The sequence below is a fragment of the Mixophyes fleayi genome, chromosome 7, assembly GCF_038048845.1.
Source record: "Mixophyes fleayi isolate aMixFle1 chromosome 7, aMixFle1.hap1, whole genome shotgun sequence".
Taxonomy (NCBI): domain Eukaryota; kingdom Metazoa; phylum Chordata; class Amphibia; order Anura; family Limnodynastidae; genus Mixophyes; species Mixophyes fleayi.
In genome coordinates, this window is record NC_134408.1 from 25,160,312 (window position 1) to 25,179,567 (window position 19,256).

The window sequence follows — 19,256 nt, forward strand, 5'->3', positions numbered from 1 at the left end:
GGTTTCTCATGAGAAGCCTGGTTTGAGTGGCTAATGGAGAACATGTGCTGAAGTAATTTTGCGCCAAGCAGAAGAACAAACTGAAATTAAACCCTTTCTTCAAAGCCAGATCTGCAGAACATTCCTGCACTAATAGTTTCAACACTGAGATCCTGGCATTAACCCCTCCATGCCCGTACAAGTACAACATTCATCTCTTAATGTCCAGCAAGATTTTACGAAAGGAAATAACAGCAGATCTCCCTTTAACCCGTTGCGGTCCGGGGCACTTTAACACCAGAGCTGCAGATTCGGCACCTCCCTCCCCGCTGCCCCCATCTGTGCAAAGGATCCAGACCTGCAGACCATTCCCCCAAGGAAGAGGAAATTGAGTGTATTTGGACAGAGAGGGAGAAGAGGTTAGCAGGAATTTCATGATGCTGGAGGAAAGAATTTCTCTCCTCCTCCCTCTCGTACGCCCAAAGTGCTGAAGGATGCTGGGCCTGCAACATCTGGAAACGTTTTCTGCGGCCAGTTCACCCACACACTCAGGGATGAGGCTGCCCAATTTAATCCTGTTGCATGTGGCACTGGTTGTGCCAACACACACAGGAGGTACCCGGCCCAATCTCTATACCCTACTGCTGACCCCTGAGCAGGCAATGCGGACAGGCGATATATGCTGGTTATGACTAAGGCCGTATGAGAAAACACAGAATAATTGACAGATAAGCCGCCCCCACAAATACAATTTCTTCCTTTTCATAATAATTCTGCTGATCCTGTATGTTGTCTCACTGTCTCCTTCGCATCAGCTCGGAATGTGCTCATCGCTGCAGGATTTAAAACATGCTGGTATCATGTGACAATGTGCTCAAATTGTTATTGGCTATCGTCCCTCAAAATACTTTGCACTTCAAATTTTAGCCTCAGACATCTGCAAACCAGTTTCTTCATCTATATAACCCAATCTCCCTGCAGCGTCAGAATGAAATCCTGTCCTGCCACTTCTGTGACATCTGATTCTCTCCCTGACACGTCTGTCCATGAATTTGAAGCATTCTATAAGTTATAGTTAGAGAGAAACTGCGAAAGAGCGCTTGGAGGGAGGATTAAGGGACGCAGGCTGTGGTTTAGCGCAGATGCTTAGATGTTACAGAATTAAATTGAAGAAACTCTACAGCATGCATACATGGCGCTCTCTGGTGGTGAAATCAATATTGCATTTCTAAGACAATTTTTTTCTGAAACACAGTAGGACATTTATTGGGCATATAAAGTGTTACCACTCTATAATTACTTGCAATATACGGAGTAAATAAAGAGTTAGGGCTCAAAAGGAGTGTTGTTTTTGCCCGTTTTCTAGCCTGCATTAATGGGACGGAGAACTACCATGTCTGAATGACCCATTAGGGAGATTAAATTAGGATATTTCTAAAGTGCTGAAGCAAAACAACCTGTACTAAGGAGCTCAAACGAGTATGAAACAGGCTGTCTGTAGGTGGATGAACTGTGTGTGGCTGATTCATTAACTCCACTGCTGCTATGTAAATGGAATTAATCTAAAGTTTCCAAAAATATGGCTGATCTTTTTTTCGCCCATGTGTTCTTCTATTATTGCACATATAAACGTGTGTATCCTGCAGGCTGTTCTATCTGCCTGCATACGGCAAGTATCATATAGCCAGAACATACTTAGACCCATTTTCAAACGAATATGAACATAAGAAAACAAACATGCATGCAAATTGCATGTCATTTTTTTTTTTTAAACGCCAGCTGTATTCAGATCTCCTTTCCTTAAAGAATCGGCGCTATAATATGCATTCAATAGGCTGCATTGTTATGGATATTGATTCAGCCCATTAAAAACTGTCTCCACTCTAAGTATGTGGGAAATACAACATACTGTATGTTTAAAAAAATTCCAGCACTTCTTAATACATGTTTTACGTATAGATAAAAATAAATTCTAATTCTAATTGAAGTGGACCTTTCAGTGAAGCGTTTTCAGCATATGCAGGTTACTGCGTGTGAATATCTAAAGTACACTGACAGGCTACTTACTAAGCGCATCATTATAATGTTGATAAGCCAGTGATACCTGAAGGCGGTCTCAACACTACTAACCAATACAGAGTGACTTTCCTCCCCCTCTGACCAATCAGAGTGAAGCCGCTCTGTTTTGATTAGAAGCTGATTGGACGCGCAACCTCTCAGTTGCGTTGCAGCAAGGAGCATGTTATTGTCATACACAAAGTTTTTTTTTCATTGTATTCCCAATGGATTTCAAGCAGGAAGAAAGAAGAGGAACCTCTCCGGATGTAGACGAGCGCTAATGTGGAGAACACAGGGTGTGGGGGGGTTTATTTATTTATTTATTTTTTAAAGTATTTTTCTTCACTGTCTTGGTGTGTTTATGTTACAGTAATTCTTTGCAGGTGCACAATAAGTCCAGTGGGTCCCAGATGCCAGGACATGTTGTCGCTTGTAGCTCTACGTGTGCCTGCATGCTCTGGCAGCCATGTGCCGGCTGGCGTTCGTAGTTCGACAAACGCCTACATAAGTAATTAGGCATGTCAGGGCTTTCTGGGATCAGTAGTGCACCAGCAAATAAAAAAAAGATTTTATTTATTTCTTTAAACCCTTTATTACCCCAGCACTCACTGGCAAGGAGTGTTGGGAGGAGCCAGAGTGCTATTTTCTTCTAAAGGGGGAGGAGGCACTTTTTTTTTTGCAGGCCAGATTTCCCTAGGGAATTGAGCATCGTACTGAACAGGCTATGACTGCCTCACCTTATGACAGGGGACCCCACGCTGCATCACCAGAGCAGCCGGTCAGAGCCTGGTGCTGGTATCGGCTGTATCTGGGGGACCGCATGCTGTTCGTCCCTATGACCTGGATGTTACCAGCCAAGGCTCCGAGTGCTGGGGCTGGGAACACTTTGGGAGGGCAACAATGTTTTTTTTTTAAATATTTATTTTTACCTTTTTTCTATTTATTTTTTTTATTAATTGCACCAAGTCTCAGATGCCAGCAAAAGGCTGATCCGCTTGTCCCTGCAGGTCAGCATCATTCACAATTACAGGAACATGCTCTTACAGTGCTCTGCCCTCCCCCCCCCCATTCCACCTCTACTGGAGTAAGAAAGGGCAAATGTCAGATGCTACCGACACTATTGTGCGTGGGCATGTGCAGAGAAATTAGCACAATTTACGCTAATCAAACGAGCATACGTCCAACTTGGCATCAGCCCCATTGTGCTTTAATAGGGCGAGGCAGGAGTCAAGGGTTTTTATAAGTGCAGATTTTAAAGAAGGCATTCTCAGGTTATGGATGTACGGGAGTATAAAATAGAATTAAGGCTGGGTACACACTACATATAATGTCCCCCCATGCAATATCGATAACATATTTTACCAACGTCTGAAGGTTCCTATCAGCAGCCGATTCCTGTGTACACACTATATACGTTTTATACGATTTACCTTCAGATCTGTGCTCTTCATCTGTCATAACCATCGGCTGAAAAGATGATGACTCTGCCCACTCCATAGAGATCTAGGGACACTGCCGGTCCTGAGTGTATACACACTGCAGGACTGGAACAACAACGTTCCATTGTTTATAGAGATTTTTAGTCCGTTTATAATATCAAATGAAACAATACGGTGTGCTTTGGAACAATAATCGCTCATCGTGGGAGTGTACACACTAATGCGAGATTGGGTCGAATGATCATTTATCGTTTGATTGGCCCGATAATCGGATGAAAAACCTGTAGTGCTTACCCAGCCTTACTCCTAGGGCTAGATTTACTAAACGACGGGTTTGAAAAAGTGGAGATGTTGCCTACCAAACAGATTCTCTCTGTCATTTATTTAGTACATTCTACAAAATGAAAGCTAGAATCTGATTGGTTGCTATAGGCAACATCTCCACTTTTTCAAACCCGCAGTTTAGTAAATCTAGCCCCTAGTGTTTTACTGAGTGACTCAGAATAACTGGTTTACACTGGGGGATCAGATAACAGAGGAGGAGAGGAAGAATGAAACAATGACATGAAGGGATCCCTATCTCCTGTTGTGACACGCTCTGTAAATCTTATCTATGTGTGACATTTGTTTATAGGATGTACCAGCATGTAATCACATGCTAACAAATGTCCTAATGCAAAGAGACTTGTACCAGCAAATGCTCAAAACAATACACTTAAACATGATTCAGTGCGTTACTGTATCACTACCCCCCTCCTCCCCTGGTCCCATCACTTTCCTCCATATCTGACATTCTTGGTCATTACCTGGATGGCTTCAGAGCTCTTGCGGACATCAAAAATCCTCAGCCTCTTGTCCTGCGGGAAGGGAAACCGTACAATGTCACAGGGAAGAAAGTCTGTACAGACATGATCAGCACGTTGGTTTACAAAATACTGTTACTACATGAATCCCCAAAACTTACAATGTGCGAGGTTACACACGACGCAAGAGGTTACATACAACGTGAGAGGTTACACACGACGTGAGAGGTTACACGCGACGTGGGAGGTCACATACGACGTGAGAGGTCACATACGACGTGAGAGGTCACATACAATGTCAAACAGGGAAATTCATTTTTACTAAAATGCTTTTCTTTCATTGCTGTGTAGAAACATTGCAAAAAGTAAAGATAATAATGGTCACGTTATATGATGGAGTTTAGATTAGTCTCACTGTATGGGAGTTTGTATGTTCTCCCCGTGTTTGCGTGGGTTTCCTCCGGGTGCTCTGGTTTCCTCCCACACTCCAAAAACATACTGGTAGGTTAATTGGCTGCTATCAAAATTGACCCTAGTCTCTCTCTCTCTCTTTGTCTGTGTGTCTATATTAGGGAATTTAGACTGTAAGCTTCAATGGGGCAGGGACTGATGTGAATGAATTTTCTGATCAGCGCTGCGGAATCAGTGGCGCTATATAAATAAATGGTGATGATGATAATAACTGATGTGAATGACAAATATTCTCTGTACAGCGCTACAGAATTGGTGGCGCTATATAAATAAATGATAATCATTCTTCAAGGCTGGGAAAATCAAGTAGCCATTCAGAGCTTTTGGAATGCTCACAGCAGCACAGATTATTTTAGCTCAATCAATTCCTACATGTATAAGTAAGATTGAAGTTAGAGATCCTAAGCCATCATGGAGCCAAGATTATGATCATCTAAACATTAACACCAGCACTGAGTAGTGTGGCTCATGTCAGGAACACTTTACTCCTGGATTTAAGGAAGTTCATACATCCAAGGTGTTAGAGCCAATAAGGAATGGCTTCTGTTGTGACATCACTTCCTCCACACTGATTAAATAATCTTCTGACTGAAAACTGAGCTTCTATACGGGTCCATCTAAGGCTAGGTACACACTGAAGAATTTTCCGACCGATGTGTTATCTACGACTGCTCGGACGATTAATGAGCACACACTAGTCACGTTTTACACGATTAACGAAAGACCGACCGACCGTCGGGGGAAGTGACTTTTCACGTCCATATTGTCGTAAGCAAAGATTAGAAATTTGTACACACTGAAACGACTAATGCAATGATAACCCCAAGAAATTGAAATAAAGGGCAGACCATGTTTAATAGTAACCACCCCAAACCTCATAAAAAAGCGAAGGCAACACATTTTCTTCATACATTCGCTAGCACGTGTACATTGAACGCTCGTTCTCAACCGCAAAACAAAAATAAGTATGTTTACTAATATGGATACTTTTGAAATGAGCGACACCACGTGGGACTGGTACAAGCATCAGAAATTAACATACACGCCACCAAAGGAGGCGCAGTTCGGCGGCTGCTCGTGGATCGATCGGAAACCTCTACACACTACATGATCGGTAGGTGGATTGGTCAGGAAATATTAAACAGTACGACCAACCAAATGAGCTGACAATCGACACTTTGGTACGACTTTTGACCATCGTGTCACTATACATACTAACCCGACGTCGTATGTCGGCTGATTTGCCCGATTATTGGACGAAAACGCTTTAGTGTGTACCTAGCCTAAAGAAAAAGATCCATGATTTTACCAAACCTGTGATCCTCAAATCAGGAAATACAATATGTATGTATAAAATTATCACACAGGTATCATCATCACCATTTATTTATATAGCGCCACTAATTCCACAGCGCTGTACAGAGAACTCATTCACATTAGTCCCTGCCCCATTGGAGCTTACAATCTAAATTCCCTAACACACACATATATACACACACACACACACACACACACACACACACTAGGGTCAATTTGATAGCAGCCAATTAACCTACCGGTATGTTTTTTGGAGTATGGGAGGAAACCGGAGCGCCTGGAGGAAACCCACGCAAACATGGGGAGAACATACAAATTCCTCACAGATAAGGTTTCTGCTTTTTGGATATTAAACTCATCACCACAGAAGATCGGTACTATTAACTGTTAAACATGGAACAAGAGGTAAAAATCGGGACTGCCAGGGAAAAAGTGGGAGCCTTAATTTAACTCTGCACAGATATACCACACTTTTGTTTTATAAATTAGCAGAAGCAGGAACACCTGCAAAAAATAAAACAGGTACGTAGTAACAGGTCTTTAATGTCATAATTCTTACCGCTCAGTCTGTATGTATTACCCAGTATTGTTTTATTACTGTTTGTTCCCAACTGAAAAGCGCTACGGAATTTGCTGGCGCTATATAAATAAATGTTGATGATGACGATGATTCATTATGCTAAGAGCGCCACCTGCAGTGTGAAGTCTGCTAAAATTGTATTATTGTATGAGAAGGCAGCATATGAAGTCACCAGTGACATCACTACGGCAGTGTCTCAGTTCAAATGATACCAGAGACATCACATCACTAGTTCTAGCTGTTCATTAAATTGAACACAAATTTTGGGTTCAGCTCTTAAAAATGTCTGTTTCTGCCATCTGCAGATGAGGGACATAGTTTCAGTCACTGTAACCACCTATCGACGACCTATTGTAGAGCATGGATGGCACCAATTATACTTTCTCATGTTGGGCAGAAGCATCATCACATCAGTATCTGAAGCACAGCGCCACCTGTTGGTGAATAAAGCATTTGATTCTAAGCTTGATTGGCTCCTGTGAGCTGAATTTCATCATCATCATCACCATTTATTTATATAGCGCCACTGATTCTGCAGCGCTTCACAGAGAACTCACTCACATCAGTCCCTGCCCCATTGGTGCTTACAGTCTAAATTCCCTAACACATACACACAGACACCGAGAGACTAAGGTCCATTTTGATAGCAGCCAATTAACCTACTGGTATGTTTTTTGGAGTGTGGGAGGAAACCGGAGCACCCGGAGGAAACCCACGCAAACAAGGGGAGAACATACAAACTCCTCACAGATAAGGCCATAGTCGGAAATTGAACTCATGACCCGGTGCTGTGAGGCAGAAGTGCTAACCACTGAGCCACCGTGCTACCCCACGTCTGGTCAATCTTATAAAGTCATGTACCCACCTATGCAATGTTACTTGAAATGCAATTTCTGCAACAATTTCACTAACTGATAGTCCCAATGAGTGTGCCGATTCACGTGTACACACCTACACAGTTTACCTTCAGATCTGTGATCTTCATCTCTCATAACCATCTGCTGAAAAGATTGTGACTCTGTACAGATAACGGCTTACACTGCTGGTCGTGAGTGCGTACACACTGCCACATTTACTCAACATTGTTCCATTGTTACTCTTAATTTTTAGGAAGTTTAGAAAACCAAATCAACGGATGCGATGTGCTTGGTATGATAAAACAGGATTGTGGGAGCGTACAGACTAATGCAATATCTGACGAAACAGAGACACAGAATTTGACAGCAGATAACAGCCGCTTGGCCCATCGTCTGCCCATTTTTTAACCTATGGTAACCTCAAACCCTATTTGATCCTCAGTTCTTTGTAAGGATATTCTTATGTCTATCCCAAGCATGTTTAAACTGCTCTACTGTATTAGCCTCTACCACCTCTGATGGGAGACTATTCCACTTATCCACTACCCTTTCTGTGAACTAACTTTTCCTCAGATTTCCTCTGAACCTACTTCCCCCCAGTGTCAGTGCATGTCCTCATGTTCTAATACTTCTCTTCCCCCCAGTGTCAGTGCATGTCCTCGTGTTCTAATACTTCTCTTCCCCCCAGTGTCAGTGCATGTCCTCGTGTTCTAATACTTCTCTTCCCTTGTAGAATGTTTCCCTTCTGTACCTTATTCAAACCCTTGATATATTTGAAAGTTTCTACCATGTCCCCCCCTTTCCCTTCTCTGCTCCAAACTATACAACTATACAAATGGTCATGAATCGCGTGATCTGCCTGATAATTGCATAGGCGTGTACCCAGCTTAACTATTAATCTCCATTTCTGTCACATCCTGACATCCAGTGCTCAATGATGTTCCAAACTTGTGCCTGTATGTCTTTTCTATGTTCCTTTCATGTATTGGTTACCGAAACGGTTTGATTTGGTTCCTTGTTGATACGATTTTATAGACCAGGCTCGAACCAGTTGGAAATTGTTCATTTAATTTGTATTTTATCTGGAAACCTGTTATTATATGTATGAACAACGTGTATATATAGCACTGGTGGGCACACTGTACAGCGAGAGGCGGCAATGGATCGCCAATCATTTTGAGCAAGCAGCCAAGAACAGGAGGAACTGCCATCCAGAGGGTAGGGTATGAAACAGAAGGAGAAAAAAACTCTGAAGGCTTGGGGGAGATATCCATGCTTTGCTCAGGAAGTAGGTGATGGACATTATCATCATCATCATCATTTATATAGCGCCACTAATTCCACAGCGCTGTACAGAGAACTCACATCAGTCCCTGCCCCAATGGGGCTTACAGTCTAAATTCCCTAACACACACACACAGATTAGGGTCAATTTGTTAGCAGCCAATTAACCTTCCAGTATGTTTTGGAGTTTGGGAAGAAGCCGGAGCACCCGGAGGAAACCCACTCAAACACGGGGAGAACATACAAACTCCTCACAGATAAAGCCATGGTCAGCAATTGAACTCATGACCCCAGTACTGTAAGGCAGAAGTGCTAACCACTAGGCCACCGTGCTGCCCCTACTCTAACCTCAACCACTAGCCAGAATGATGGCAGAGTGGTTAGCATTGCTGCCTCAAAGCATTGGGGTTATGAGTTCGTTTCCAGCAAGGTCCCTATGTGTGTGGAATGTGTATGTTCTCCCCGAGTTTTCGTGGGTTTACTCCCACAGTCCAAAAACGTACCAGCAGGTTAACTGGCTTCTGACAAAATAGGCCTGTGTGTGTCCGTGTGTTAGGGAATTAGATTGTAGGCTCCCTTGGGCAGGAATAGATGTGAATGATCACAAATCCTCTGTACAGTGCTGCGTAATAGGATATATCAGTAATAACCACTGCCCTGAGATTGAAACACAAACACACAATGGCACGTTCTGACACAAAACAACAATTAAAGTTCTTATAACGTGAATGACATCTCTGTGCACTCACCTTTGAGGATGTCCCAATAAGGACACCATCCTGGCTCCAGCAAATGCTCTGCACCTGATCCCCGTGATCATCCAAAGCTACAGAAGACAAGAAAGGATTTTATGTGAGGTTCTTAGATACTCAAGGGAAAACGTACTACTTTGTAAATCTTCACAGATCTGTAAATCAACTTTGCAGTTAACAATGTGCTTCATTTTAATTGCTTACTGTATATTAAAAATTCTTTATTATGATTTACTATACAATAGGATATTGGGAACTTGTACAAAAAAAAAAATAATATTAATAAATTATTAGCCGTTGAATGGCTTGGCGACTGATGTTTTGGATTCTGAACGATTGGTTAACAAACCCGCTATAATTGTATAGTAAGATCTTCGTTTCTCGCTATAACATTTAGAAAACAACTTTCCATCCCATATAATGAATATGCCCAGTTTAGGAGGCGATTTCCTGGACGTGCCAGTTACTGAAGTTAGGAGGTGCCAGCGCTACCACGGCAGTTATAAACCACTTAAAAAAACATATTAAAGAAATATAATGGGAAAGTACGTTATTTACAGCATTTTATGGAAAATTAAAAATGAGGTAAGAGTTTATTTTTTAATGTTTTTTCATGGTTGTCACCTGCAAGGGCCGTTTCTCTGGAGAGATCCCAGATTTGGGCAGTTTTGTTGGTTGTAGACACCAGTAAGGCATCAGCTGAGGGGTGGAACTGCAAGGCTTTCACAGCACCCCCTTCCACGGTCAGGATCCCAGTAGGGTCACCCACTTCTCCTGCCTCTGACACGTGCCATAACTTTACCTGCAAAACAAGAGTAGGAACCATAGGGACACTGGTCAGAACTCTATACATAGGAGATGATGGGGAGTAAACTGCAAATCGTGCCTGAGTGAAGAATTTGCTCCCATGAAAACCATATTGCACCACATGGGGGGCAAATGCAAAGTTTTTCTTTCCATGCTGGGCAAATACTGCGTGCAGCACACATACTGGACAGCTCTATGTACACACAGCATTTTAGGACTGGGCCATCCATACTCACAATGTGATTTTAGATGACCAACGTGCCGGCAGTACTCATATCGAATGCTGGATGGGCCACGAACACATGTCAAGAGGATATGCTGCATTTATGCTCCCCCCCAGCATTCGCTATGAGTGAAAATGGCTCACCTCACTATAAAGGCCATTATAAATATAATACCTTTATTCTGATAAGCCGTGCAAATATTTACATATGTATTTGTGAATGTCATTATTAACTTTTTTAGATCAAGTATTTTATGTTCACTGTCCCTTTAAATATATATATATATATATATATATATATATATATATATATATATATATATATATATATATATATATATATATATATAAAGCATAGTTGCCTACTCTCCCGGAAAGTCCGGGAGACTCACGAATTTTTGAGAATCCTCCCGGACTCTAAGGAACCTCATGGTTCCTGACCTGTTCAGTTAGTTGACTGGTGGGGGCAGGGCTTAATGATGTTTTTTATGTGTCATCACAGCCCCCCTCCCGCTCAAATAGGCCAAACTGACTGTGACATTCAGGGGACGGGGCCAAGTTGTGTGTCCCACTTGGCCACGCCCCAAAAAAAATCGCCAGTGAGTTCTCCCCTCCCAGAACGGAGATCTCAAAAGTTGTCATGTATGATATAGAGCGACCCAGAATATCTTACTTCAGGAATGGAGATTTGAGTGAACATGTCAAAAATTCTGTCAACAGAACCAACTTATTAGATTTAATGTTAAATGAATATTATACGGACACATATGTTATTTTGCTTTGCAGATCTCTACTTAATAAGTAAAACACTCAAAAACCAGGTTCATTCACAAGGTATTGTGTGGTAATTCCATCTAAGTTCTCTGTTATTTCCACCACAATGTTACTGTATTGTGGACTAATATCGCTACCACAATAAAACTACCCGACACCTACACACACGATGGAGGCAGCCATTTTGTGGGCTAAACCAATATTCACAAGAATGCAGCCTAGGAACTAATGACATCTCTGAGACATGAGGTGCAACTTGTAGGAGTGCCTCATGCCACAATGAAATCACTGGTTCCTAACACACTCATAGGGGCATAGTCAATTAGCTTGGCGGTCCACGAGTACGTGGCTGCTGCACTTTACTTAAAGTAATACGGCAATATGGCGAAGGGAAATCCGCGTTATTGCGGTACAGCATATTACTGTTGCGGCCGTTCCGGCGTGTAGTCCGAGCAAATTGAATATGTCCCATAGGCTGCATTCCCATGAGTATTGCTTTAGACTACAAAATGTCCGTGCCCCCTCTGTGTGGGCAATAAATACAATTTAACAGATGCAAATCTACAGAAAAATATAGTTTAGAGTGCAGAATACCATATGCCTGTGTCTTTTACTAAACAATTACAGATGAACACCTGCAATGCTTCTTTATGTCCTAAAGTGCCCCAATCTGTTCACCAAGTGTATTTCACAGAATGCCATCCGCTGGGGCCCAGGGCAGAGGAGGGCGATTACAAACACGCTCATGCAGATCACCGTATGCTAGTGGCTCGCAACCAATCATATGTCTGAACAATCCGTTCAATCGTTTGTCACTTGAACGCTGTTGATAATGTATATTTGAGGGGTGGTTGCACTCCTCTATACTAGACCAACCTTCGTAAAAAGTTCACATACCTGCTGTTGGCTCAGGCTTCAGTATGGATAAAACTTCAAATGATTAATTAATTTCTACAAGAACAGGTTTAAAACAAACACTCACACATCTAATGGCCAACTCAGATTTCTAAACAAATAAAGCAATGTTCCTACTCACTGTTTGGTCAGCAGATCCCGTGACCAGGAGCCTGTCGTCAAACGGAGAAAACGCAAAGTCTGTCACCACGTCTGAGGTAATGACGGGGGTAAAACACAGACATGAAAGATAGAAAACACGTTTTTTAAAATGTAAGTAGAATAATGGGAAGAAAACACACAGTAGAAAACAAAAAATACACGGTGAACAACAGACACTGAGGATACAAACACAGATTAGGTAGGTTTGACAACAAACCAGGGTGATATTTCCCACATCAGGAGTAATTGCTTAGACAACAAAATGGCTGCCTTCACTGTTTGAGCCAAAACGTGCACACTAAGGGCTTGTGTATTTGTATATTAGTTTGCTCATATTTACGCCAAACAAGAAAATAGATCTTTATATGACTTAGCCATATTTTCAACAACCTAGAAACATCCAAAGTCATTAACTTAAATAAGTATTAAAATGTATTTGTCTAAGGCCCTTACAAATTGGGATTAGTAGAAATTATAGGAAACAGAGCAGAACCTTTTCAGTGCGATGGAACAGTCTTTTCTGTCAGTATATACAGGAAATATGTGGGATTTTAATGGCAGTTACCAGCCTAAGGTTGCAGATCTAATATGTAATCAGGACCGTAACTTGCATTATAGCAAGCATAGCAATACAAACAGGGTTACATGTCATGGCAATAATACAGTTTAAGGCATTCTTGTTAATAGATTATATAAAGGGTGATTAAAAAGGGAGACCTGTGTTAATACGCTAGAACTGTGTGTATGTTAGGGAATTTAGACTGTAAGCTCCAATGGGGCAGGGACTGATGTGAGTGAGTTCTCTGTACAGCGCTGTGGAATCAGTGGCGCTATATAAATAAATGGTGATGATGATGATGGTGATAAGTTATCTAAATCAAGGTGTTTTGTGTTTTTTAAAGGTTTTCATTTTATTCCACTTTAAGATCAGCAAACGTTCCCTCCACACACCTGAGTGACAATGCAGCCGAGAGGATGTCCTCTTCTCTCCTTGCTCCACCTGGAGGGAGGTGATGCCCAGCACCCCTACAAATATACACACACAGCATGGAATAAAATCATTACTGGCCATCACACAGGAACACATTTGTTAACTACAGTTCTAAAACATTTTACATTATATAATTATGCGGCTGTTTCCTACATTTTATATTTTTCTGTGGCGCTAAACTCTGAATTCTTTTCTGTGTCTGAATAACGAACAAAAAGTGAACTTCCATAATAAAATGAAGCTGGAGGTGACTACATGATAAATGAGTTATATCTTGCAACACTGGGGCACTCCTGCGATGAGATGAAGGCACATTCTTCTCTCTGGGAGCAGAATTATAGACGCATCGGAGACCAGGGGGTAAATGCATCAAGCTGCAAGTTTTTCGGTGGGTTTAAAAGTGGAGATGTTGCCTATAGCAACCAATCAGATTCTAGCTATCATTTATTTAGTACATTCTACAAAGTGACATCTAGAATCTGATTGGTTGCTATAGGCAACATCTCCACTTTTCAAACCCGCTGGAAACTGGCAGCTTGATACATTTACCCCAAGGCCTTCAACTTAGCTCCCGAAAATACAGTATTTCTTCCCTTGTGCCTTCACCCCTCACATATTGTTATTGGAGGAGGAAGTGCACAGTGACACAGAAAGTAATCACTGGGTGCTTCCTCCTGCAGTCACTGTGCGAGGTGCACAGCGGTCAGTGATGGCAGGAGTACAGGTGAGGACAAATACTGCTTTTATTCCCACTGTTAAGTATCAGCATGCTGCTCACTGCAAAATAAAATGAGCAGTGTTTATTCTGCAAGGAACCACACTGCATTTTCAACAGTGTTTCCCCAAAAATATTAAACCTCCATGCAAACATTTTTTATGCAACTAGATGCCCTTTTGGGAGAATCATACTCTGCAGGTCAGAGAAGTTAAAAATATGCAATGTGTGTGTACTGTGCTTTGGTGGTTTATGCTTTCAATCTGTGGTCTGAGTGGAGGTAACTGTCAATCACGTTAAAAAAAAAAAAACACATGCACCTGAGTAACAGAGAATTGCAAGTGATTGACAGTTACACCCCCCGGCCCCCCCTCAGACCACAGATGCTGCTGATTAAAGCATAAACTGCCACAAACCCTATGGAAAATACAATAAGTTCAGCGAGTTTCTAACGCTCACCTAGTATTGTTAGAAGCAGCGACAGAACGGGGGTATTCTGGCATCATCAGTAGTGACTGATGTCTCCGAGTAACGGTTGAGAACAGTGGGTTTCTACATAGGGACTTGTGCTTACACATTTTTTGTGCACTACGAAAATACATAGTCCACATTATACATAGAATTATTTAAGTTCACAATACTTACCACTTGCTATAATTCAATGATTCAGTGTTTAACATTACAATTGACAATTTCATTCTATTCTTAGAACAAATTTTAGGCTAAGGCTAAGCAGGTGATTTCCAATCTCTGCAATTAAACCTCATGCGATAGATCGCGTAAAATAGCAGAATGTGCCTTGTCACAAATGTATGTGATTAATCTCGTGAAATTAATTGCACAAAGGAAGAAGAGAAAACACTTCTGTGTTGTCTATTGCAGTGAGCGTTTCCTGCCCAGAATCGCCTACCATATCCTGAATGAGCAACTAATCGCTCATCCCACTATACGTAAAGAAGTTCATTCGATGCAATTAAGTTGCGTGAGGAGATTGAAGGAGATCATTGCACTGCAAAGCAATTAAAAATCACTTGTGCAGCAAAGGACATGTTGCCATGAGTTAAAAATTAATCTTTTGAGATCACAAAACTAATCATTTCCGATGGAGCCTAGGCCTTATAGACAGCAAAGAATTAACTTATGCATCAATAACAAGGAGTTTTGGGAAGCAATTTGGCTGCTACGTCCTGTACCTTCTGCAACCGGTACAACTCTAGAATGCATTGGCAGTGGATACTGCATCAATCCAACTACATGGATATAACAGCATGAATTTTGGCATATGATCAGGCAGAAATCAGATGCTGAGATGTAGCAATAATCCTGAGCTCGGAGAGAGAATTTGCTGATAATTGGCACTTGATGTTCAATTGATAAATTACGATCCAGTACAACATACCAATTGCACAAATGGGGGTAGATTTATAAACCTTCTAAAAAGCAAAACAGTGCTGTTGCCCATAGCAACCAATCAGATTCTAGCTACCATTTATCCAATACAATCTACAAAATGATAGCTAGAATCTGATTGGTTGCTATGGGCAACACCTCTCTACCGCATGGACTGAATTCAGCAGACTTAGACCCATTGGCTGCTGTTTCTGCCATCTTGTATTCAGCCTTACGTACTTCTGATTTTCCAAGGTTCACAGTTACAATGGGGGTTGCCATAATGAGGGTTATATAACCATCTCTGATTCTGTTACAAATTCCACCATTTTCAACCTTATATCTGTTACTTGGGTGGAGTTTGCTTATTGAGTACATAACGAAAGACACACACTGAGAGGGAGATTCAACTGCCGGCAATGTGGCGGACGGACAACGTGCCATGCACATTAGCGGCAATTACAGTATAAATATCTGCTCATATTCTCTTGCACCTCTATGGGGTGCGAGGAAATACGAGCGGAGGTTTGAGGCAAATCTCTGCCGCACAGTGTCTTGCGGACGTCCCTGAGACACCTCACATCTAATTGAATTCCCCCCTGAGAGTGTATTTGGAAAAACACACCTAATAACTGAGAGAAGCAGACCTACCTGAACTGTCTGTGTTATACACGATCCAACTATGTCCACTCTTTATGTTGTTTCCATTGGAAAAAGTGGATACGCCTCCGATGTCCCCAATCCAACCCTAAAATCACATGGCACTACATGAGAGAAAGGCACACAACAAATATACGTGTAGTACATATAAGATAAAGCTAACTGTTGTCTGTGGGCCGTCTGCAGTTATGTTCCTCCTAATGTCACACTTGCCAAATATTTTAACTTTCTCTGGGCTATCCTGACTCCTTTTAACGTGATCTTTATCCTGACCCCAGATCTTATTATCAGCTAAAGTACAAGTGTTGACAAGGTTCTGTAGTTCTATTACATAAAGGTCTACTTCTGAAGCTGCGATGAGTCAAACTCTAGACAAAACAAATGTTTTCTCTGTAGAAGCTCTCAATACATCAAGAGAAACAGGAGAAATCGGAGATCTCAATAGGGCCGCGATCAGACCCAATTCAATAAGCCGTGAAAAGCTTTGCTGTTCACCGCCAGCCTTAAAAAGCTTACTTTTTTAATGGGGTCCAAAGCCGCCGGAGAAACCGGTCTGAATCCCACTTCGGGCGGATGTCACTACGGCTAGCCAATGAGCCCTGGCTTGGTAAATAGCAGCGGTACTACATTTTGCTTCAATGCGATAAGCAGCGATACAAAATGCAAGTTTCTGCTGCCCACTAAGCACCAATGGTAAATAGACCCCTAAGGGGGATATTCAATTGTTGGCGTTACAGCCAAAAGTAACGCGCACCGCGCACTATTGCCGTCATTACGGTAATAGTGCGCGTAAATAACGTTATTACGGTACATTTCTCGCTGGATTTCAGGGAGCTGCGAGCTGAAACTCGGCTTACTATTACCGGAATACCGGTAATAGTTTTTCCGCGGCGGAAACCGCAGACAATTGAATATGCCCCTAAATGTCTATAAAGTGGCTCAGTCCCATGTCTACTCCCAGCAATCTGAAAAGTTAATGCCATTTACAAAATGTATTTACAGTGCCAGAGTTCACCATTTATCCTGGGTACTGTCCATGCACTGCCTGCTTTGCCTGCCAGAGAATGCTGGGACTTACTGAGCTGATAATATATATACATTAGTTTTACATGCATTCATTTCTTACCAACAACCTTGCGCTGTTTTATTTGGCTGCCATCAATGCTGTGCCCTGGCAGTTTATCTAGCTATGGTTGCGATGTAGTATAGGAAGTGCAGAAGGAAATGAGAATCTTATGACATGTTCAAACAAACAAGACACCGGAAATCTGCAGACGTTCAAACACTGCTCTCCCTGTATAGCGCATACAGTAGCTCACAGCTTGGGTACAAATCAAGCTCTGTTTTGTGTTTATGATGTGAAATGATGATGATGTGACATCAGTGGGATTAAATCCTGGCTGACAGAAGCTATTCACATACATTAGCATTGCGTGGGAGGTTCCTCTGCCTGTCAGGCTGTTACAGCTGCAGCACAGTGTAAGCATCTTATATGGGTATAAACAACTCGAAATAGAAATCTGTTTTTTAGTTCTTCATCGGTGGTATTTTCTTTAACAATTGGAGTAGTTTTATTTATGATACTGGAACACACATAGCTGGAAGTAATAATACAAAGTGTGTATAGGATTCCGCTGGGTATAAGCAATAATATGGTTTAGGCATCTACATACCACAAGCCAAATGTACTAGCAGAGCCAATTGCAAGCACATAAAAATGAACATTATACACACCATGGTATAAAAATAAATAAAATAGTGCAAATAAGTTTTAAGTCTAATTGTATTCAAGAAATCAAACTTAAGATATTCTTTAAAAGTGCTTTACATGAGCAAGGTCCCTCCCTGGCTCTAAGACAGTAACCGACATACACAGGGTAGGTTAGACCCATCTCTGCTTGAGAACAGATGTATAACCCAGAGATCAGTCATTCTGATTGACACGCAAGTGCCCTGTCTTGCACATGAACACTAGAGTTAAGATAATAATTTGGACTAGTAGTCCAAAGGTTAAGAACTCCAGGCTAACATAAATACAGCTCTATATATAGCATGCAACACACCACAATTCTGATCATGCAAAAGCGTGTGCACATGTAAATCTGCTCTGTATGTGAACCTAGGTATGATCTCATTCATTAACCCTGCCCTGACCACCTAAATCATTATTACTTTCTAGCTGTGCATATTAACCCTTCTTCTGTTGCAGATTGTGCAATTCCTCTACATGCATTTCCTCCAAAGCCATTAACCCTTTAGGGTGCAAATATTCCTATTACATGCACCACTTCCCACTCACATGTAATTAGCTGTACCTCTCCCCCCCCCTCTTACCTCCTTTTTGGGGATTTTGGGGATGCAGTTCTTGAACTTGGATGTCTTGAATCGATTCATGATGGTGCAGACTGTCTACTCCCCAGTGACTGTCCCTCCCTGAGCTGGGCTGTCTCCCTGTCTCTCAATCAGATGAGCTGTCTTATTTTCTCTCTTCTTGTCTCCCTCTTCTGTCTCTGGAGTCCCTCCCTGCCCCTGAGACAGGAACCAGCGATGACATCGGCAATCCATTGCTCCGCTCTGCTCCTGTCCTCTTTTACCTCTGACATCCTCTAGCTAGGTCTGCTTATAATAAACTTTTTCTTGTAATGATTCGTGTATATTTTCATAGTTTTTTATTCATTTATTTTGCCTAAAACAGAGTAAAGCAGCCTATGGCTCCCCTGCTATAAGTTCCTGACAGGTTATGGCTGACAGGACATGCTGGGACTTGTGGTTCCCCAGCAGTTGAACAGACACTGTTTGCCTGCCCTTGGCCTAAATGATCATTGTTCATAATTATATATTGTTCAAATTATTTATATACATGTATTTTTATAAGGATGGATTTTATTTTTATTTCCTTTCTGATTTTCTTTGTTGGTGGGAATCCCCGGTGCACATAAACTGATAAATGACTATTTTATATTAAACATACCCACTTACAAACAAGTCTCAACGTTTTAACCAAAATATTACATATTTTACACACAGAACAGTCTATAAATCTTGTAAACTTGATATATTGATCGTGTGCAAAAAAAGAGATTACTTGATTATTCAATGTA

The 19,256-nt window shown here is 41.6% G+C and overlaps 1 protein-coding gene across 2 annotated transcripts in view; it reads right to left on the reverse strand.

Moving 5' to 3' along the window:
- PAM16 (presequence translocase associated motor 16) overlaps positions 1–18,708 on the reverse strand; it is a 100,488-nt gene extending 81,780 nt beyond the window's left edge. Inside the window, exons 1-7 of one of the 2 annotated variants that reach the window (XM_075179432.1) lie at positions 18,490–18,708; positions 16,147–16,243; positions 13,352–13,426; positions 12,381–12,451; positions 10,165–10,342; positions 9,538–9,614; positions 4,283–4,333 (exon numbers count right to left, since the gene is read on the reverse strand). In XM_075179432.1, coding sequence (XP_075035533.1) covers positions 4,283–4,333; positions 9,538–9,614; positions 10,165–10,342; positions 12,381–12,451; positions 13,352–13,426; positions 16,147–16,243; positions 18,490–18,549 — 609 coding nt within the window. In that variant the 5' untranslated portion in view covers positions 18,550–18,708. The remainder of the gene's footprint in view (positions 1–4,282; positions 4,334–9,537; positions 9,615–10,164; positions 10,343–12,380; positions 12,452–13,351; positions 13,427–16,146; positions 16,244–18,489) is intronic. The other variant, XM_075179430.1, reaches the window with a different exon arrangement.
- Between the last annotated feature and the right edge of the window lie 548 nt (positions 18,709–19,256).